Source organism: Athene cunicularia (assembly GCF_003259725.1).
Source record: "Athene cunicularia isolate RWA chromosome 15 unlocalized genomic scaffold, athCun1 chr15_part1, whole genome shotgun sequence".
Taxonomy (NCBI): Eukaryota; Metazoa; Chordata; class Aves; order Strigiformes; family Strigidae; genus Athene; species Athene cunicularia.
The window spans coordinates 12,532,967-12,549,758 of NW_020799121.1; the positions used below are offsets into that span (position 1 = coordinate 12,532,967).

Genomic DNA, 16,792 nt, shown 5'->3' on the forward strand with positions numbered 1-16,792 from the left:
CTGAAATGTAAGCACTTTCTTTTTCTGGTATTTGTGTATAATTCTGGCAGTCAAAAACTAGGTGTATTTTTTCCAGAGCAGAGCTTATATTTGGGTCTTTCTAACTGGGTCTGTAAAATTTCTGCATTTCTATATCGAAAGCTTTCTGAATATAAATAATCCATGGCGTGGTAACATAAAATGAGGTTTTTTTAGGGTCTAGCAAGGAGAAGTCTTGTGTAAGGTGTACAAACCTGCTTTTAAATAAGCAGCTGTGTACAGTGTGTTCTAGCAATGATCCTGAAGCTTCAGCTGTTGGCTGATGACATTTTAAATATTCTAGTGGATTATTTTGTTGAGACACTGGTAAAATAGCTAATGGTTCTCCTCAATTTTATAGTGTTGAATTTGTAAAAACTTGAGGAAACTCTGAGATCAGGTTCATTACCAGAAAGCTCTGAGATTCTGCTGTTCCCATTACTGAGGTTGTGCTTTGTTCAAGCATTTTGCTCATCCTTTGAGGTGGCATTTCTATTGAATAACCTGAAATCATAATAATATAGGGTAATGTACCTCTCTTCACCATTCTCATGTTGGCGCTTCCTCTTTTCTCATAGTAATGACCAAATTGCTTTTGTTCTATGCAAGTCTTGATGTGTTTTACTTTGATTATTCCCACTTTGACTTTTCCAGGTACCTTCTGAAGACGCTCTGCCGCACTGGTTGGAGCAGTACAATTCTTCTGCGGATACCTGCACCCATGCTTACTGGTCAGTATTTGTATGCCCATAGATCCTTTTTAACATAAACTGTTTGCCTAAACCGGTTTATCGTTATTTCTGGTTTGCTCTTCATGTGAAATCTTGTGTTTCTTGCTTAAGAAAAATTGTCACGTGACCAGTCAAATGACCCAACCTTTGAGTGGAAACATGAAGCTTTGCACTTCCCCTTAAAGTCTTAATATATTAGATGAATGCTAATGTATAAATTGCACTCCAGTAGAAATATAATGACCTAGGAGTAGCTTGAGCTTTAAGTGTCTTAATCCTGATCTATTATTGTGGTCAGATAGTTCAGATGTTATTGGCAGGGGTGGGGAATATTTATACTTCATGCAGAGATGAGATAAATGTCACAAACAGCTGTTCTTATGCTACCTCCTCTGTGTCTGACTCAGCAGCTGATGTCTTAATTCCTGAGGAACAGCATAACTGCTAGAAGTTTCAAATTAATATTGGAGCTGCTGAAATACACTGATCATATGATCTAAATGAGTGGTATCTTTGGCTTAAAGTTCCGTCTGTACATTTTGAAGATGTGGTCCTAAATAGGCCAACACTTCTCAAAGCTTTACCACTAGAGGCCTGCTGTGGATAAAGTATCCTTCCCTTTCTGTGTACTTGCAGTCCTCACTCAGCTCTTGATACGTGTTAAATAACTTCAAGTCTCACTTTTAATTGAATGGGCTAAGTTCTGTTTGCAGAATTCTTTTGAAAGCTTTTTTTTCCTCTCTATTGTAGGAGAGGCAATTGTAAGAAGGCAGGCTTGGGATTAGTTTGTGAAGTGGGACTCCGCTGTCGAACTTACTACGTCTTGTGTGGTTCAGTATTGAGCGTCTGGACAAAAGTAGAAGGCGTTCTAGCCTCTGTGAGTGGTACAAATGTGAAAATGCAAATAGTTCGTCTAAGAACAGAAGATGGGCAGAGGATCGTAGGTAGGTGGCTTGTCTGCCTCTTTATTTCCATTTTTAAGTAGAAGGTAGTTCCGACTTTCAGGTCAGACCGTGTTGAGTCTCGTGTAGGAGACTTCTTTATAAAGATGCTTATAAAAGAAAAGGCTTTGTTGCTGTATGGGGAGGGGCAGAAGTACAACTGTTGAAATCTGCATTGACAGTACAAACACTGTTCTGAGTCAGGTTAAAGAAAGAAGACATTTTTTTTCAGCCAGGCTTTGGAACACTTACTCTGTCAGTTCTTTCAGTTTTCAAGGAACAAAACCGTCATGTTTGGCCTGTTCCAGCCAAGCTACCTTTGAAACCATAAGGGCTCATTTTTTTTTTTCCCCCGCTTCTGGCAAAGAATAGCAAGCACTTGAAATAGTTGGTTTCATGGTTTTTAGGCTACTGAAAGTCAAGTGTAATCAATAGTAAATTGACTTCAAGATGATGATGTTATTTCTTTTTGCTAAACCTCTTAGGGAAGCCCTCATGGTGGGTACCTCAGAGGCTGAAATCTCTTTCAGTTTTTTTGGTTTTGGTTTTTTTTTTAAATGTGGACTTCCTGTGGATGTGCGGTATCATGGCAGCTCTGGCTCTAGTAACAGTTTTCTAAGATGTTGAAACTATATAAGTTTTTTTCTGTATTTTAAACTTTCATGGTGGTGTAACTTCTGTGAGGTTAGAAAACAATAGCTGACTTCTGGTTTTATGTTGCAGTGGGTAACATAAGAATAATAAAACTTGTCTTTAGGGGCAGAATGGCAACTGTCTATTAATTCGTGACCTAAAGGACGTAGTGACTCCTGAAGATAAACCTTCAGAGAGAAGCAGAACTCATAGCTGTGCTTGATTAGACTTGACTCTGGGAATGGTTACTGTTGACTGTTGCATTAATTAAACGGTGGAATCGTCAGCCTGAGGTTTTAATGAACAAATCATTTCCGTGCTTACGAAACAACTGATTTGTTGCTGCTTTCAGGTTTGATCATTCCTGCAAATTGTGTATCACCCCTTGTAAACCTCCTGTCAACGTCAGACCAGTCTCAACAGCTTGCAGTACAACAGCAGCAGATCTGGCAGCAGCATCACCCGCAAAGCATCACCAACTTCAACAATGCATAAGAGGACAAACTACAGGTGTTGACTTTGGTGTTTGAGGAAAAGGCTGTAAAAGCATATCACTTGCATAAAAATCAGGGACAGATTCCAAAGAAATATAACTTTTTCAGTTCAGTTGTGTGCTCTCAAATACTTTGGGAATAAAGAGATCTAAAAAGGTTGGTAGAACTGAAAGCCAGCAGTTGTTTATTGGTGGTGCATCTGTCTTTCCTTATGCTCTCTGTAGTGCTTCCTGTTTGCTTTTACTTTTGGCCTTTTAAGCTACAAACCACAATTTGTTTGAAAATGCTTGAAAATCCCCAAGCAGGCTTTATTTTTATCTTGTCATACAGTGCTCAGGGTTTAACGCAGTGCATCAATGCCATTGCTGTGGGAGATATCCTTGAATGCATGTATTGAGTATATATATAGAAAATATATATTGGGTTTTTCTCTTCAATTTATGAGTTTATAAAAGCATGAAACCTAGAGGTTGCACATCATGCATTCAGGTTCCTTCCCAGTTTCTGTTTGACAGTGCATGTCTTTGGAAACGGGCATGGACAGGATAAACACACAAGACAGGAATTCAGAGAGAAACACAATCTTAGTTGTACAGCATTGGTTATTGCATTTTTATAGTGTTTATACCCAGGTGTTGCATTTTTTCTGGTTCTCTCCTGGGGGTTATATATTTGAGTCTACAACATGTTCTTTTTGTGATAAACATCTTAAATTAAAATTAGTTCATTTTTAATGTATTAATGGTATTCCTAATGTGTACTGCAAAGATGGCTGGATGCCTATTTTCCTTAAATTGAAGCATTTCCTTAATCCGAGGTGGTTATGGAAACTTAAGTGCAAATTCACTTCCATCTCGCATACAATCTTATATTTTTTACTTCATTAATGTAATTTAATTTGTCACTTGTAAGATGAAACCTTACTTGAGCTGTAAATTAGAGAATGGGAAACACTTGAGGGTTCTGCTGTATGTGCTGTTTCTGTTACCCAGTAACTTGAATACTGTTTAATATGTTGTAAGACATTGTAGAGTTTATCTGGAGCTGTTTAAAGAAATTGTAATGTACAAATGTGAATAGTCACTTATCTATAATATGGGTAAGTTTTGTTTTGCCTATAATAGTAGATGTTTATAAGAAAGTGAAGGACAATGTTTGTCATTTCTTGCTTGCACAGGTTGCACTATTGAAAAATTGAGATTGTATAAACCTGTCCAAAAAAACTACAAGATAATGATCTTGTAGATGTCAAATAAAAGTTATTGTACTAACAAGAAGTGGAGTCTTGTTTAGGCAATCGCTGTATTCCAAAAAAACTAACAAGTCTGTACAATTGGAATTCGACAGGACTTGGCATGTTCCAGTCTGCTTTAACCAGGCTTCTGTCTTGCAGTCCAAGTATCTCAGTTAAACTCATTAATTAATAAGGCAAGAAGTAAACTGTGTTTAAACCTTGATGCATGTTTTCAGTAGGGGTCACACCTGACAGAGCAGCGCATGTCACTTCTGTAAACACTCAGCGAGCCAGATGCAAGTGTCAGAGTTTTTCCATAAGTAACGGGGCCAGAACTTCCACAACTTCAGGCTGAAGTGAGTTCCCTTACATGAATTACTTTGCTTGAGGTTGTGTTGACGCCGCCTGCGCCAACGTGCCGGTGCGGTAACAGGGCACCTGCTTGTCAGGGGAGGGAGTCAGCCTGCTGCCCTCGCGGGGCTGGGGCTGACTGGGAACACAGAGCCAGAAGAAATCAGCCCTCTCCCTCTTGCCCTAGCGCCTGCTGCATCTCTGTAAAGTGCTTGTCATGCCGGTGGTAGGTGTGGGGGGAGACTTAATCCTCTGGTAGTAAGTGCTGTGACACCCGTAGGAGCTGATAGTGCCCTGGAAAACTGTAGCCCACAGGCATGGTGTGGGGAGGATGTTCATGTGTTTCATACCCGCTGTTGGATGTACCCGGCATCCATTCCAGGAAAATCAGTGGGATTTTGAGAAGTACGCTGCCCAATTACTATTGCAGCAGATAGTGAACCAAATAGCTAGTAACAGCAACTGGGTGTGGACTTTGCTCTCTTTTTAAAATTATTTGGTGTAGAAACTTCTACCATCTGTGATGGTAATGTAATATTTTAGATCTTAGTCCTCAATAAGACGGTCCTAGAAGTAGTAGGTTCACAAGTAGTGATTTTTTTTAAATAATTTTTTTTTAAAAACAAGTCATTATTTAAATACACTTCAGTTCCTAAGTGTTCTTCTCAGGCTGTTGTGCTAACTTTGGGAGGAGCAAATACTGGATGTTCTCAGTATTGATAACCAAACCACACTATTTTGGGAGTTCACAGCATATGCTGTTCCCTCACACCCTCTTAAACTTCCCATGGACTTTTGTCCTCTAGAGGGGAAAAAAACCCTGATGGTAGTTAGAAGATCCATAAGACCTGTTCCCATCCCACAAACCCCTTCCCCCACTTGCTCTCCTCTGCCTGCTCTCTGCTCCTTGCCACCATCACTGCCTTGGCTTTGTCATCCAGTTACTAACACATCTGCATCCACAGCTCTGGAGTGTTATAACATCTCAAAAAGTTAACATCCAAAAAAAGCCTTCAAGCTACAGAAATATCTTCTCTCTTGAAAATTCCTGCTTGGTGGTTGGGGTGTGGTTTTCTGGTAGTAGTTTGTTCCTTGCATGAGCTGCTGATAAAGCTTGGGGGAGAAAAAAGGAATATAAATAGCACTGAAGATGGGATAAGGAACAGCTATGCGGTATCCTCTTGCAGCACTGCCCGTAAGACAAACATCCTCACAGGGAGGAAAAAGGAGAGACCAACTGTCATGTCGTATAAATTACCAGGCTAGGCAAGAATGTATTTTTCCTACTTGTGGGGCATTGATCTGCTTTGTACGAATCGCCATCTGAAATGGCCAGAGAATTTATAAAGGATAGATGTCTCTGATAACAGGGCAAAGCTAAACATAAAGTGGCAGTAATTTCTGTACTGCCTGAGTTTTGGAAGCGTGCTGTAGAAGGGGAAGATACATTTAAGCTGATTTGGGAATTGAAGGGATAAAATTTGGGCTTTTCTTTTTTAAACTGTCCCTTGACAGCAACTAAATTTTGACTTGTTAACTAGTTTCATACTTAAGATACATCTGATACAGTAAATGCAATTATAACCCACTACAAACCCCCTCTGCACAGCAGGTTTTCAATTATTTTTTTTTTTTCCAGTTGCTGTATGGTCCGTTGGGAACACACACCTCTTGTAAGGACTTAAAAGTTCCCAAAGATGCTAGTTGTCTAGTCAATGTGTAGTATTTTCTTTGTAAATGAAGAAAGCTCTGCAACCTGTAAACATTTGTCAAGTGAATTATCGAGGGGTTTTTGTATTTTTCTTTTGTGTTCGGAATAAGCTTCATTCAGATCCCATCGCAGTCTGTACATATATAGAAAGAGTATGTATGTATATAGAGATGTTAAAGGCTACTGAACTATTGAATGTAAATAACTCTTGTTTTCCTTTGTGTTTGTTTTCTTCATGACCTTCCCAAGATGTATTCCTATTTTCTCAACTTGCCAAACAGGCAGTTTGTGTGTACTTTGAAATATATATAGCATATATAAACTTCCAAGGGATGTGTGCATACATTGTAGATGTTATATGTTGTCATCATTTTTTTTCAAAACTATCAATTGTCTGTCTTCCATGATCCTTTTGATGCTATGTGGGTTTATTCTATATTTTTAGTGTTTAATGCATTTTGTTGAGAGAAATGGATTTCCAGTGTCTTTCAGTGCCCGGTACTATTCACTTCTTAGTGCCTGTATAAGAGAGAAACAAATATTTGAATTTGCGTGTAGTTTGTTTTCTTTAGTTTTTTCAGTGCGTTTCAGATCTTGAGCTTTAATCCTAAATACATTTCCATTTTCTTCCTAGTATCTCTAATTGTGCATTCAGTGATCTCCTACAATACAAATTCTAGAATTAAATGCATCAGCAGTAGCACCTGCCCACTGTCCTAACAACGTCAAAGTTGTAGAGTATTTCCTGGGAAAGTTTTGAGCTTCGTGTAGTGTCTAAATGTGCAGAATAGAGGTAGGGGAACTTTCCTACCTCTGAAAAAATGGTGCGTGTTTTTAGTTGCCAGATAAAAAACGCCATATTTTTATATGAAAGTTAAGAGATTAATGAGAAATCCCCTTAATTGTCTTGTTTCTTATTTAGCCCTTAAGCTTTCAGCAGTTGTCACACAAGTTTTGCCCTTCCCCTCTTGCTGGGAAGGACTGTGGCCATACAGTTGTTTCCTGAATTAAGTGGTTTGCAAAGTCTGTTGACTGGAGACTCATGGCAAAAAAAGTCCAGCTGCAAATAGCGACAAAATACTTCTGGTAGTTTCTGTGGTCAGTCCGAGCTTTAACAATGAATGTGGAGACATAACGGAGGCGTTTTTGTCATGTACTGGCAGCTGCAGTGTATGGTTCAGTGTCACAGACTCTCATGGTAAAGACTGACAAAGTTGGCACAAGTAATAAAGGAACTCGACCGCAAACGCGCCTGGGTGCAGAATGATCCATGGGAAACCTCCGGGGCTGACGCTTCAGCTGAGAGCTCTGCTGGCCTCACTCGATGCTTAGGTTGTATATTGAGTTGGAAAAGCAACAACCCTCTTTTTTAAGGCGAAAAATGTTGAAGGAGGGAAGGAAAGACTGGAAATACCCATGTTTCTCAGCCACAGCTGAGGGCAGATTGCCTCTAAAAGCTGATGCTAAAGAGAGCAATAAGTAAAAACCTAGCAAGAACTTACTTGTTTCGCTATTAATTGGTCCAAAACAATTTTTGAGTGAATGAAACTTGAGGCAGTAATAAGATTCAAGAATGGGAACTGGACAGCTGAGGCCAAAACTAGTTTAAAGACACACGTAAAGGACGCTGAGGTTTATCCCCAGAAGATGTCTGTGCTGAGAGGGCAGCGGGACGCAGTGGGTCTGCTGTGCTTAAGCAGGCAGCTAAACCAACCCAGAGATACGTTCAGAGCCAAGCAGTCTCTTTTGGTTATAAAAGTTCTGCAGTGCTTAAATAGCCGAATCAACATGTTACGTTTTGTAAGTTTGACTGGGGTTTCTGAGCTTAGCTGCGCTTGGGGCCTAACTGTACCGAGACGGGTCACCTGTGAAAGAGTTTTCCTCGACTGGATTTGCACTGGGAAGCATACAGAGACATTTCTCCTGACGCTTCCAATTACACACATATTTATGTATCTGCTTTATGATTTGGAGAGAATAACCAGTAAAATGCCAGATTCATCGCAGGCACATAATAGCAGTTTTATTTGCCAAGTCGTTTGATCTATTTTTCAGTCACTGACATCAAGTCCCACAGCCGACTGAATTTTATTTGAGGTGGGTGTTCACTGCCCCAGCATCTCCCAGCAGTCCTGTGGAGGGGCTGCACCACGCCCTTGCAATAACTTTTGCTGTGAGACTACCTCTGTGCAAAGGACAGGCTATTTTTTTTAAAGTAGGACTTTTGCAGACTGCACCTATAATAGTCCAATGTCACAGAGCGCCACAGACACGTAACGTTCAAGATTAATTGTATGTCTTCTTTTTATTGCCTGCCCTAATTGGAAACCTTTGCCAACCTTAAAGATTTCATCCTCCAGCACAGTATTGTGCTGCGTGTCGCTGTGTTCTCCAGGGGAGCAGACAGTTCCTGTCCATGCCAACTGTCCTCACGCAGAGTGACAGAACTTTGAGTGCCTGGCAATAAAATTAATCTTTAGCAATGTTTAGAAAGATTTATATGCACCAAAATGGCAAACTCTGGAACATGATAAATTCTGTATTGAGTTCTTTTTTTTTTTAGTAAAAAAAATTTAAATAAATTAAACCGACTACTACTTTTTTCTTTTTTTTACCCCCTTTTAATTTTGTTGTGGAACCACGTAGGTTGTTTATACTGGAACACCTTCCAGCAGTACTTCTGCATCCATTAAACATCTTCATTGTCACTCCATTTTAGGATCCTTCAGACTAGCAGAAGTCATGTTTTAATAATCCAAACATCTTTTCTTTCAATCCTCTTAAATACCTGGCACTTACAGTGGTTAATATCACTGGTTAATTAAACTAGGTTTATCGGTAGTTAAGAGTAGATTCATGATGTTCTCTAAATGCTAATTGTAATGAGAGTTTATAAAAACTGTATCAAGATTGGAAAGTATCAACTTCATATTTTATGCAGAGTACGCAAATATCTTTATCCAAAGAGTTGGTTTGGGATAAACAGACTAATCTAATCTCATTTTTGTAAATCAGTTTATATTGACTTTTACTCTCATTCTCCCCGAATCTGGAAAAGTGATGATGCCAAGTTCTCAGCAATAAACGAAGATGCCCAAACCTCAGAATTTAATTATTCATTTTCATAAAGCAGTTGACTTTGTTCTGTAAGTAAGGCAGAAATATCTTGAGAGGTTTAGGTTGGCTTTTCTCCAATATGTAAATAATACACCTTAAAAATGCCAGGCAGGCAGCTCGTGAGCTGATGGCGTCTACCTTTGGAAGTCCAGCTCTGGTTTATATGTTCCTTCCTTCCACATTTATAGGGTGGAAGAATTGAGTGTGCCTGCTAAATATACAAAGAATTGCAGGGCATGAAACAAGAGATCTGTATCAGCTTAGCCAGAGCGACTAAGTTAAATCATAAACCAGGGTCCAAGTAATTTAATTACTCCTGGGTAAGATCTCCCCTGAAGTTTCTTGGAGTGAATAAAAATGATGTGAGCAACGAGACAGAGAGGATCTGAGCCCGCAGCTGGTCTCTGCAAACCATCCCCAGCGCTACCCCCGTGCGGGAGAGCGGGGCCCTGGGCACGGGCAGTGCTGCTTCACGCAGGCAGCGCTCAGGACTGGGACTTTCTTAGCGACAGCTCTTGCCTGCTTTTGTGAGGGGCCCCCCAGTTCCACCTCCCCCCCGTTCAGGCCTTGGCGCTGCAAGACAGCTGCTGAGCCACGTGTGTCCCACTGGCCCTTTGCTGCTTTCCAGGGTGGACTCAAGCGAAACACTGGTGTTGTCTCCCCTCTCTGGCAAGAGAAAAGCACGTCCCAGGCCTGCTCGCTCCTGGGGGGGATGCCACGGCCTGGCCTGCCCTCCTGAAAGCCCTTTTGGGCAGATGGACCACGCTGCAGGGCCTCGGGGGCTCTGCCTTTGGCTCGCGCCTCAGCCGTGCTGCGTTCGATCGCTGGCAAGTCTCAGCTTCAGACTGCACTATTTAAATTACAGACGACGCTATCTCCTGTGACGAGCGTCTGCCAGGGCTGTAAATCCTTCACATCCAGGATTGTCCCTCCCTTTCTCTGCGCACACGTAGAGCCCCCGACGGGGCCGACGCGGTGGCTACCAGGCTGTCGTGCCCACCGGGGCGGCTGGCTGGCCAGCGGCTCTGTGGGGAAGCCCACGGTGTGTCTGGTCCAGAGAGATTTGGGGGGACCCCACGGCCTCCCCTCTTTGCTTTTGTAGGGGGTGAAGAAGGGGTTCGTAGGCAGTATTACAGGGCAGTAGGCTGTTGCTGTCACTCTTCAGGCAGATGTTTAGGCGGGATTTGATTATTTGGTTGCCTGAAAATACTTGGCATTTCCAAGCCCTATCGCCGTGAGCATCACCCTGACCCCCTGCCTCTGCTGGGAGGGTGAAATCCAGCAATCGGCACGGCACGGCTCCACACGCACACACTGAGCGTGGCTCAGAGGCTCTCACACCAGTGACCCTCATACGCGGGCACCAGCTCAGCAAGAGACAACTTCATAGCTCTCACTTCTGCATCAAGTGGTGTCCTGGGGCGGGAGCTCAGCAGATGTGTTAGACTCATCCTGGCAAAAGCCGTGGCTGAGGCTCTGGCCTGAGCGAGGGAAAGAAGTGCCGTGCCTGGCAGTGTCAGCCGAGGGCCGTACGGCGCCCGACCAGGGGCCACCGGGGAGCTGCCCGAGCCATGCACTGACTGCCAGACTGTGCTGTTGTGTCACTGCAATTTACCCCCCATCTTTCCTCCTTCCTCCATCTCTCTCTGTGCTCTTCTGCCCCCTGAGTTGTTGTGAAGCTCCACATTCCTTTCCTCACAGTCATTTCCATTTTCCAGCCCTGGGCTTTGCTTCCAATCTCTCCTCCACTTCCTTTGCTCAAATGACCAGTAACAAAACAATTAGGGATGCTCCCATCAGGCTTTACAGTTGGTGTCGAAATGAGGCTATGGGGAGACAGCGGTGTCTGTGCCTCTCGATTATTTGTTTCAGGAATACGTCACTGGTTTGGTGATACTTGGTTTGCACTTGGAAGGCTTTCAGTGAGGCTTGACCCCTCCAAAATGTAATTTGATTCTGCAGCCGTTGCAGGTGTCATGTGGACGCTTATTTCACACGGACACAATGTGATGAGGGCGTTTGGGTGTCTGACACCAGCCTGCATATGGGAAGCACTTCAGGCGAGCCAGCACTCAGCTTTGCTGTGGATTCCTCCGCTCCTGGGCGCAGAGCAGGTTCAGGAGCTTTCCCAGACAGGGCTGGGATGAAAGCAAGTCTCTGAGGCTCCTCTGCCCCAGCCAAAGGGTGGGGTATTCCCTGCCCCGGGCCCGCAGCCGCACAGGGCGGGAGGCAGAGGCAGGGCCAGGCCGCAGCCCAGCAGCCCGGCGGTGCCAGCTCGCTGCGCCCTGGGCCGGGCCGCCCTCCTTGGCACGGCCTTCAAGGGCTCAGCAGTGGGAGGATAACCAGAGTCCAGCCCGCAGGGCGAGAAGGGAGAGTCCTTCCAGGCAAACTGAAGGAACCGAGCAGGGTGGAGCGCTGGTTTGTCTGGAAAGACGATGCAGGGGAGCCCTGTACCATGGTGGGATAACGTGATAACCCGTCCCTGCGAGCAGGGGCAAGGAAGAAGGAGCCCCTGGGCCCGAGCCCCCAGCCGGGCAACCCGCCTGGCTTCAGCCCTCGCCGGGCAGGGCAGGACGAGTCTGCTGCTGGCTGAGGGGGGCTCCGGAGCTTTATTTGCCTGTTCCTAACAAGCAAAACGAATCTGTTTCCTTTCTGCTCTTATTTTCTTTGCTGGTTTTCATCGGAATCTGGGCTGGTTTTGATATTGGTGCCTGGTGCTTGTTTGCCTGGCAAACTGCAAAGAGGAAAACTCTCATTAGAGAGATTCCAGGCCTGTGCTTTTGTGGCTGAGGGCTTGGAAACTTCTCATTCCCACTCTGTGGTCCTCCAGGGAGACCTCCAGCCAGAGCAGGAGCGAGCAGGCTTGCTACTCCTGCTATCTCGAAGGTAAACCCAGAGTAGCATTAAGGCCTCTTTATCTTAAACATTTCCAATCTCTTCCGACAGCTTTACAGGTGCTATTTGCTTTTTCTCCTCCTGGTACACGCCATCTCTAAGGCAGAACGTCCCCCTCAAAGATGGAATGAGCCTGGAATCGGCTCCTCAGCCCATAGGGCAGCACCCGCGCGGCGATGCTGAGCAGCTGTCTGCCTGGCAGGGCTGTTCCACTTGGCAGCCAGACAAAGGACTCAGGAGTAGGAGGAAAACAAGGCTGGGAGGGAAAGTCGCTCCAGATAATACGACATCTGGCCTGGGAGGAACCATCTGAAAGTGGGGAGCAGGGCTAGGCTGGGAAAAAGTTGTCCTGGATAAAATTGGGAGAATTTAAGGGGAGAGCCTGTCTAGAATAGGCATCCAAACTTCGATCCAAAATTGTTGCAAGCCTGTCTGCTGACGTGGGCCAGGCGCTGGGAGAGGATTTCCTAGGGCCTGGCTCATGGCTGCTGCCGCAGCTCTTTCGGCCTCGGCACTCTTTGTATTACAGCCCCCCTTGCAGAGGGTCTCAGGGAGCTGTTCCCTGCGAGAGGGGGAGCAATCCAGAGCTTCCAGGGGTATTTTGAAGTGTGAGAAGAAAAGGCAACAGGGTAGAGCTGGATTTCTATTCAGGATTGGGTGTCTCTCCTGCATTTTGGTGACAATGGGGCAGTAAGCAGCAAACATCAGCCAAAAGCACATCACCAAGGGACACCAAGGGCTGTCAGCTTCCTCTTGGGAACAAAAAGAGCAAGAGAGAAACCTTGTACCATCAGTAGAAAGCAGTCGTAGGGACCAGAGACAGGAATGTAAGGAAGGAGCTGTAGCAAGGTGATAAGAAGGGAGCAACAATGGTGCCAAAAAGGATAAAATGCACAATTTTCCCTCTGCACCAGTGTCGTAGACAGCCCCAGGATTATATGAGGTGTCCCTGGAGCAGGGCCTAAGGAAGGAGGTGCTCTGCACCAGGAGGCACTAGATTATTACAATCCCAGTAAGAAAGGTACTCAGCTCTGTAAAGTATCTTTTAAAATGCTGTTTGTTAGAGCTGACACTCACTTGCCTCTACCACTTGTGCTCTTCAAAGAGGTTAAGCCTGCCTTTACTTAAGGCTTAAAAAGGTTCATTTTCAGCCTAGGCTTATCAGAGATTTTTCACTTCATTTTGGGTCATCATCTTAGTTGTAGCACAAGAGAGCAGTTTGAAGATTTACAGATTAAATTAGTGCTCAGAAACTTGTAGGTGCCTCTATGATTATTTTATGTATGATGCTGGATCCCTAGAAATGTGGAGGTAAGTATTTGAATATAAACTTCCTCCAGAAAAAGGAACAAACTTCCCATCTCTTTCTCCTTGCTGCTGCACGGGTCTCTGTGATGGGTAAAGGACGGTTAGAACATCCCCAAGTCACTCCATTCATTAAGCCCGACAACAATTAATTACATCGAAATTAATGCGCAAATGTAATGTTTTACATGTGTCAAAGACACGCCAGGAAAAAACAGGGTCTTGCCGTGCCATCTTTACTTCTTCTCAGTGTTGGTTTAATCCAAGATGATAAGAAACAAGCCTAGTTTGCACTCTCCATTTTCAGGTCTCCAAGAGTTTTTTAGTTACAGCACAGCTCTGCAGACACTGACGGCTATTTAGCTTTATTTCCAGATAGAAGGGGACAAACAAGTTTGTCTTAAAACATGGCCCAAGGCCCCCAGCTCTACCAGAGAGAGCCATCCTGCCAACCACCTACCAGTGCCTTCCAACATCACGCTTTGCATGTGTATTCTTACACCCTCGCCAGAGGGGTACGGCATCCAACCTCACAGAGTTTTGGGAAGGGAAAACCTCCCTGAGATCAGCCAGAGCTTGGCTAAGCAGGGGCTGGAAGGCGCACTTTGTGGAAACACTGACTGCTGAGTATTCCCAGTGGTTTGGGAGGAGCAGAGGTGAGAAAGTCAAACCAGGAGAGGGAACAGAGAAAATAGGAAGAAAAGAAAAAGAGGAGTGAGATGGTGTATGTTGCAGAACTTACACGACTGAGAAGAGGCAGCTGTACCTGGAAAATATATCATCTGCACTTGCAGATGACTGGAGAGACAGGCACCTCTTACTGTCCATCCTCCCCTGCTGAAAAACATAAGCACCCACATTTATTTTCAAGTTACCTCTTAGCGTGGAGAAGGCTTGAAAATGTCACACATGTGATAAAATGGCCCTGCTGTATTTCCTGCTGTATGACTTGGCCACTTGGTGATTAAGAGCTGCTTTTGCTGTCAGTAAACAAGTCTGTGCCATCAGTCTGCAGAGCAGGGACCTGCGGCTTGCTGCAAACAGCCTGGAGCGTGCAGGCTGCTGGAACTGTAGTCCTCACTCGATGCAGGGTTTGCATGTGCAGAACACAACTCTCAGCGGTGCAAGCTGTGCTTGGGGCATAAAACAAGTTTAAACTGCAGGCAGCCCCTCTGAGGGAGCTTGAATCTGTGGTCACCCCGATCAACTGTTGGCCCAGGGCCCAAGCACGGTGGTGGTTTTATTCTTGTGGCCACACCTGGTTCAAAATAACTGAAATGAATCCACACAGCACATGGCAGATAGGAAGAACTTGTAGGAACTTCTGACCCAAGCCAACTTCAGCAGCATCTGCAGAAAAAACAAGAGGCAGCTAGTAAAGTCTAGTTGAAGATAGTAAACTAGTTGAAGTTTACATGGCACCTGAGGCCAAGCAGTAAGGTACCAGGGTCTCGTGTCTTGTGGCACTGCTGCTACCTGTGCCCAGAGAACTGCTGAGCAGAGGTAAAATATTGAGATGTGGTTCTGCTGGGTTCCTGCTTACAGGACAAATAATCTGGCCCTACAAGCCTCAGCATCCCCCCAAGCCTTCCCCTCACAGTTTGCTCCAAAGCTCACAGTGTCTTGTGTTGTAGAAAGGATAATCTTTACCGGATCGTTTCCTTATCCCCCTTGCTTCCTGGAATACTGTATGTTTTGAAGCTGTCATTATAAAACCCAAGCAAAACACGGGGGATCTTGTTCTTCACAGTGTTGCTCTGAGCAGAGTTTTGTAGAGTTGGTGTAAAGCCGTGAAAAACACGGCAAGCTCGGAACACTCCCATTCTGCACTCACTTGGTGTGACTGTAAACAACCTCACAGCAGTGGAAAATCCCAGAGCGGCATGCCCCTCGCCTGCAGGAATTCGCTGGCCTTCCAGGAATGAGCAGAAAGGCAGTTATTTACAAATCTGGAAGTGAAGCTTTTAGGGATGCAAAGTTCTCGCTCACACAGTGCTGATGAGGGTTTACCAGTGCAGTCTTTCAGGATTCATGTAAGAATTACGTGATTTCAGGATTCACGTAAGAATCACGTAAGAATTAAAGCCCCGAGCGTGAAAATATTGTCACTGAGCGTGTAATTCTATGCCTGGGGCTCTCAGGTCCCCTCTCGAACAGACCGGACGGTGGATCAGTTGTTGTAAGGAGAGTCTGTGCTGCTCTGGGCTTCGCCGCGATAGCTGGAGTCACGTACTTGGACTGGAGATAAAATACAAAACTGTAACAAGATCAAGTATTTCATCTGGTACCAGCCGTAATTTTTAGATGTTTCTTTCACACAATGTGCCGTCGCTGGGGCATGAGCCAGGGGGGGGTTCAAAGGCTGGCTCGTTTTTTCCAACTCTGCCTCAATTCTCCTTTATACTGAGGAAATCATCTAATTGCTCTGTGACTATTTCCGTGCCTCTGCAATGGAGATGCCACCTGCCTCCCTCTGCAGAGCAGTCCACGCTGAGAGATGCTATGGGCCTAAATCAGTGTCACTTAAAAGGAATTTGCCCCCGACTTCCAGGGAGCAGGATCGGGCTTTGTGCTTGCTGTCAGCGGCATTAAGTGCAGTATATAGCCTGGGATAGACATTAATTAGCTCGTGCAATAAAGCTACCAACCACCTCCACGATCTTTTCTGATGAGATACACGTAGGTCCTGTGGGTCTCAGGCTGAGCTGTGCACCGCAGGAGAGGCTGTCCAGGTCCCAAGCAGTGATATTGGTGTAAATCTGGAATAATTTAATGATTACAGAGGTATGTTTGACATTAACTGACATAAGGAACAAATCTGAGTATCTTACAGTGAAAAGGATGAGTTCTGGAGTGGCAGACACAGGCTGGAAAGCTTTGTAATTTAACCTACAATTTTTTTGTTTTTGTTTTTTTTCCGTGGGGAAGTTTTACTGCTGCTTGCAAGCAGAAAATGAGTCAATTATCAACGAGATTCGTATTTATTTTTTAATCCCTCGGAAGCTGCATTCTACGTTAACCTTCAGGTGGAGAGAAATAGTGGTTTGAAAGAGGGGGAAGAAAAGAAAAAAAAAAAAAGGCTGGCAGATTTTTCCTTGGTGTCGTCTAGGAAAAAAAAAAAATCTTTTATCCTAAAATTATCAACAGGTATTTTCCATCGACATTAGCGGGGGGAGACGGGGAATAAATCCGAGGTGAACGCCCGATTTGAGGGGGGGAGGCAGCGACAGTTGGGCCACCCTGCGGGACGCGTCAGCTTTTCTCCTCTGACAGGGGCTGTCGGCCGCGGCCCCCCCGCCGCCCGGCGCGGGCAGAGCCGATTTAAATGAGAAGTTGTGCCAAAACTTTCCGAAGTTAATTAC

The 16,792-nt window shown here is 44.6% G+C and overlaps 1 protein-coding gene across 1 annotated transcript in view; it reads left to right on the forward strand.

Annotated features, from left to right (window-relative positions):
• Positions 1 to 4,094, forward strand: part of SBNO1 (strawberry notch homolog 1) — a 32,716-nt gene extending 28,622 nt beyond the window's left edge. Inside the window, exons 29-31 of the mRNA XM_026859967.1 lie at positions 673 to 749; positions 1,500 to 1,693; positions 2,676 to 4,094. Coding sequence (XP_026715768.1) covers positions 673 to 749; positions 1,500 to 1,693; positions 2,676 to 2,818 — 414 coding nt within the window. The 3' untranslated portion in view covers positions 2,819 to 4,094. The remainder of the gene's footprint in view (positions 1 to 672; positions 750 to 1,499; positions 1,694 to 2,675) is intronic.
• The last annotated feature ends 12,698 nt before the right edge of the window (positions 4,095 to 16,792 follow it).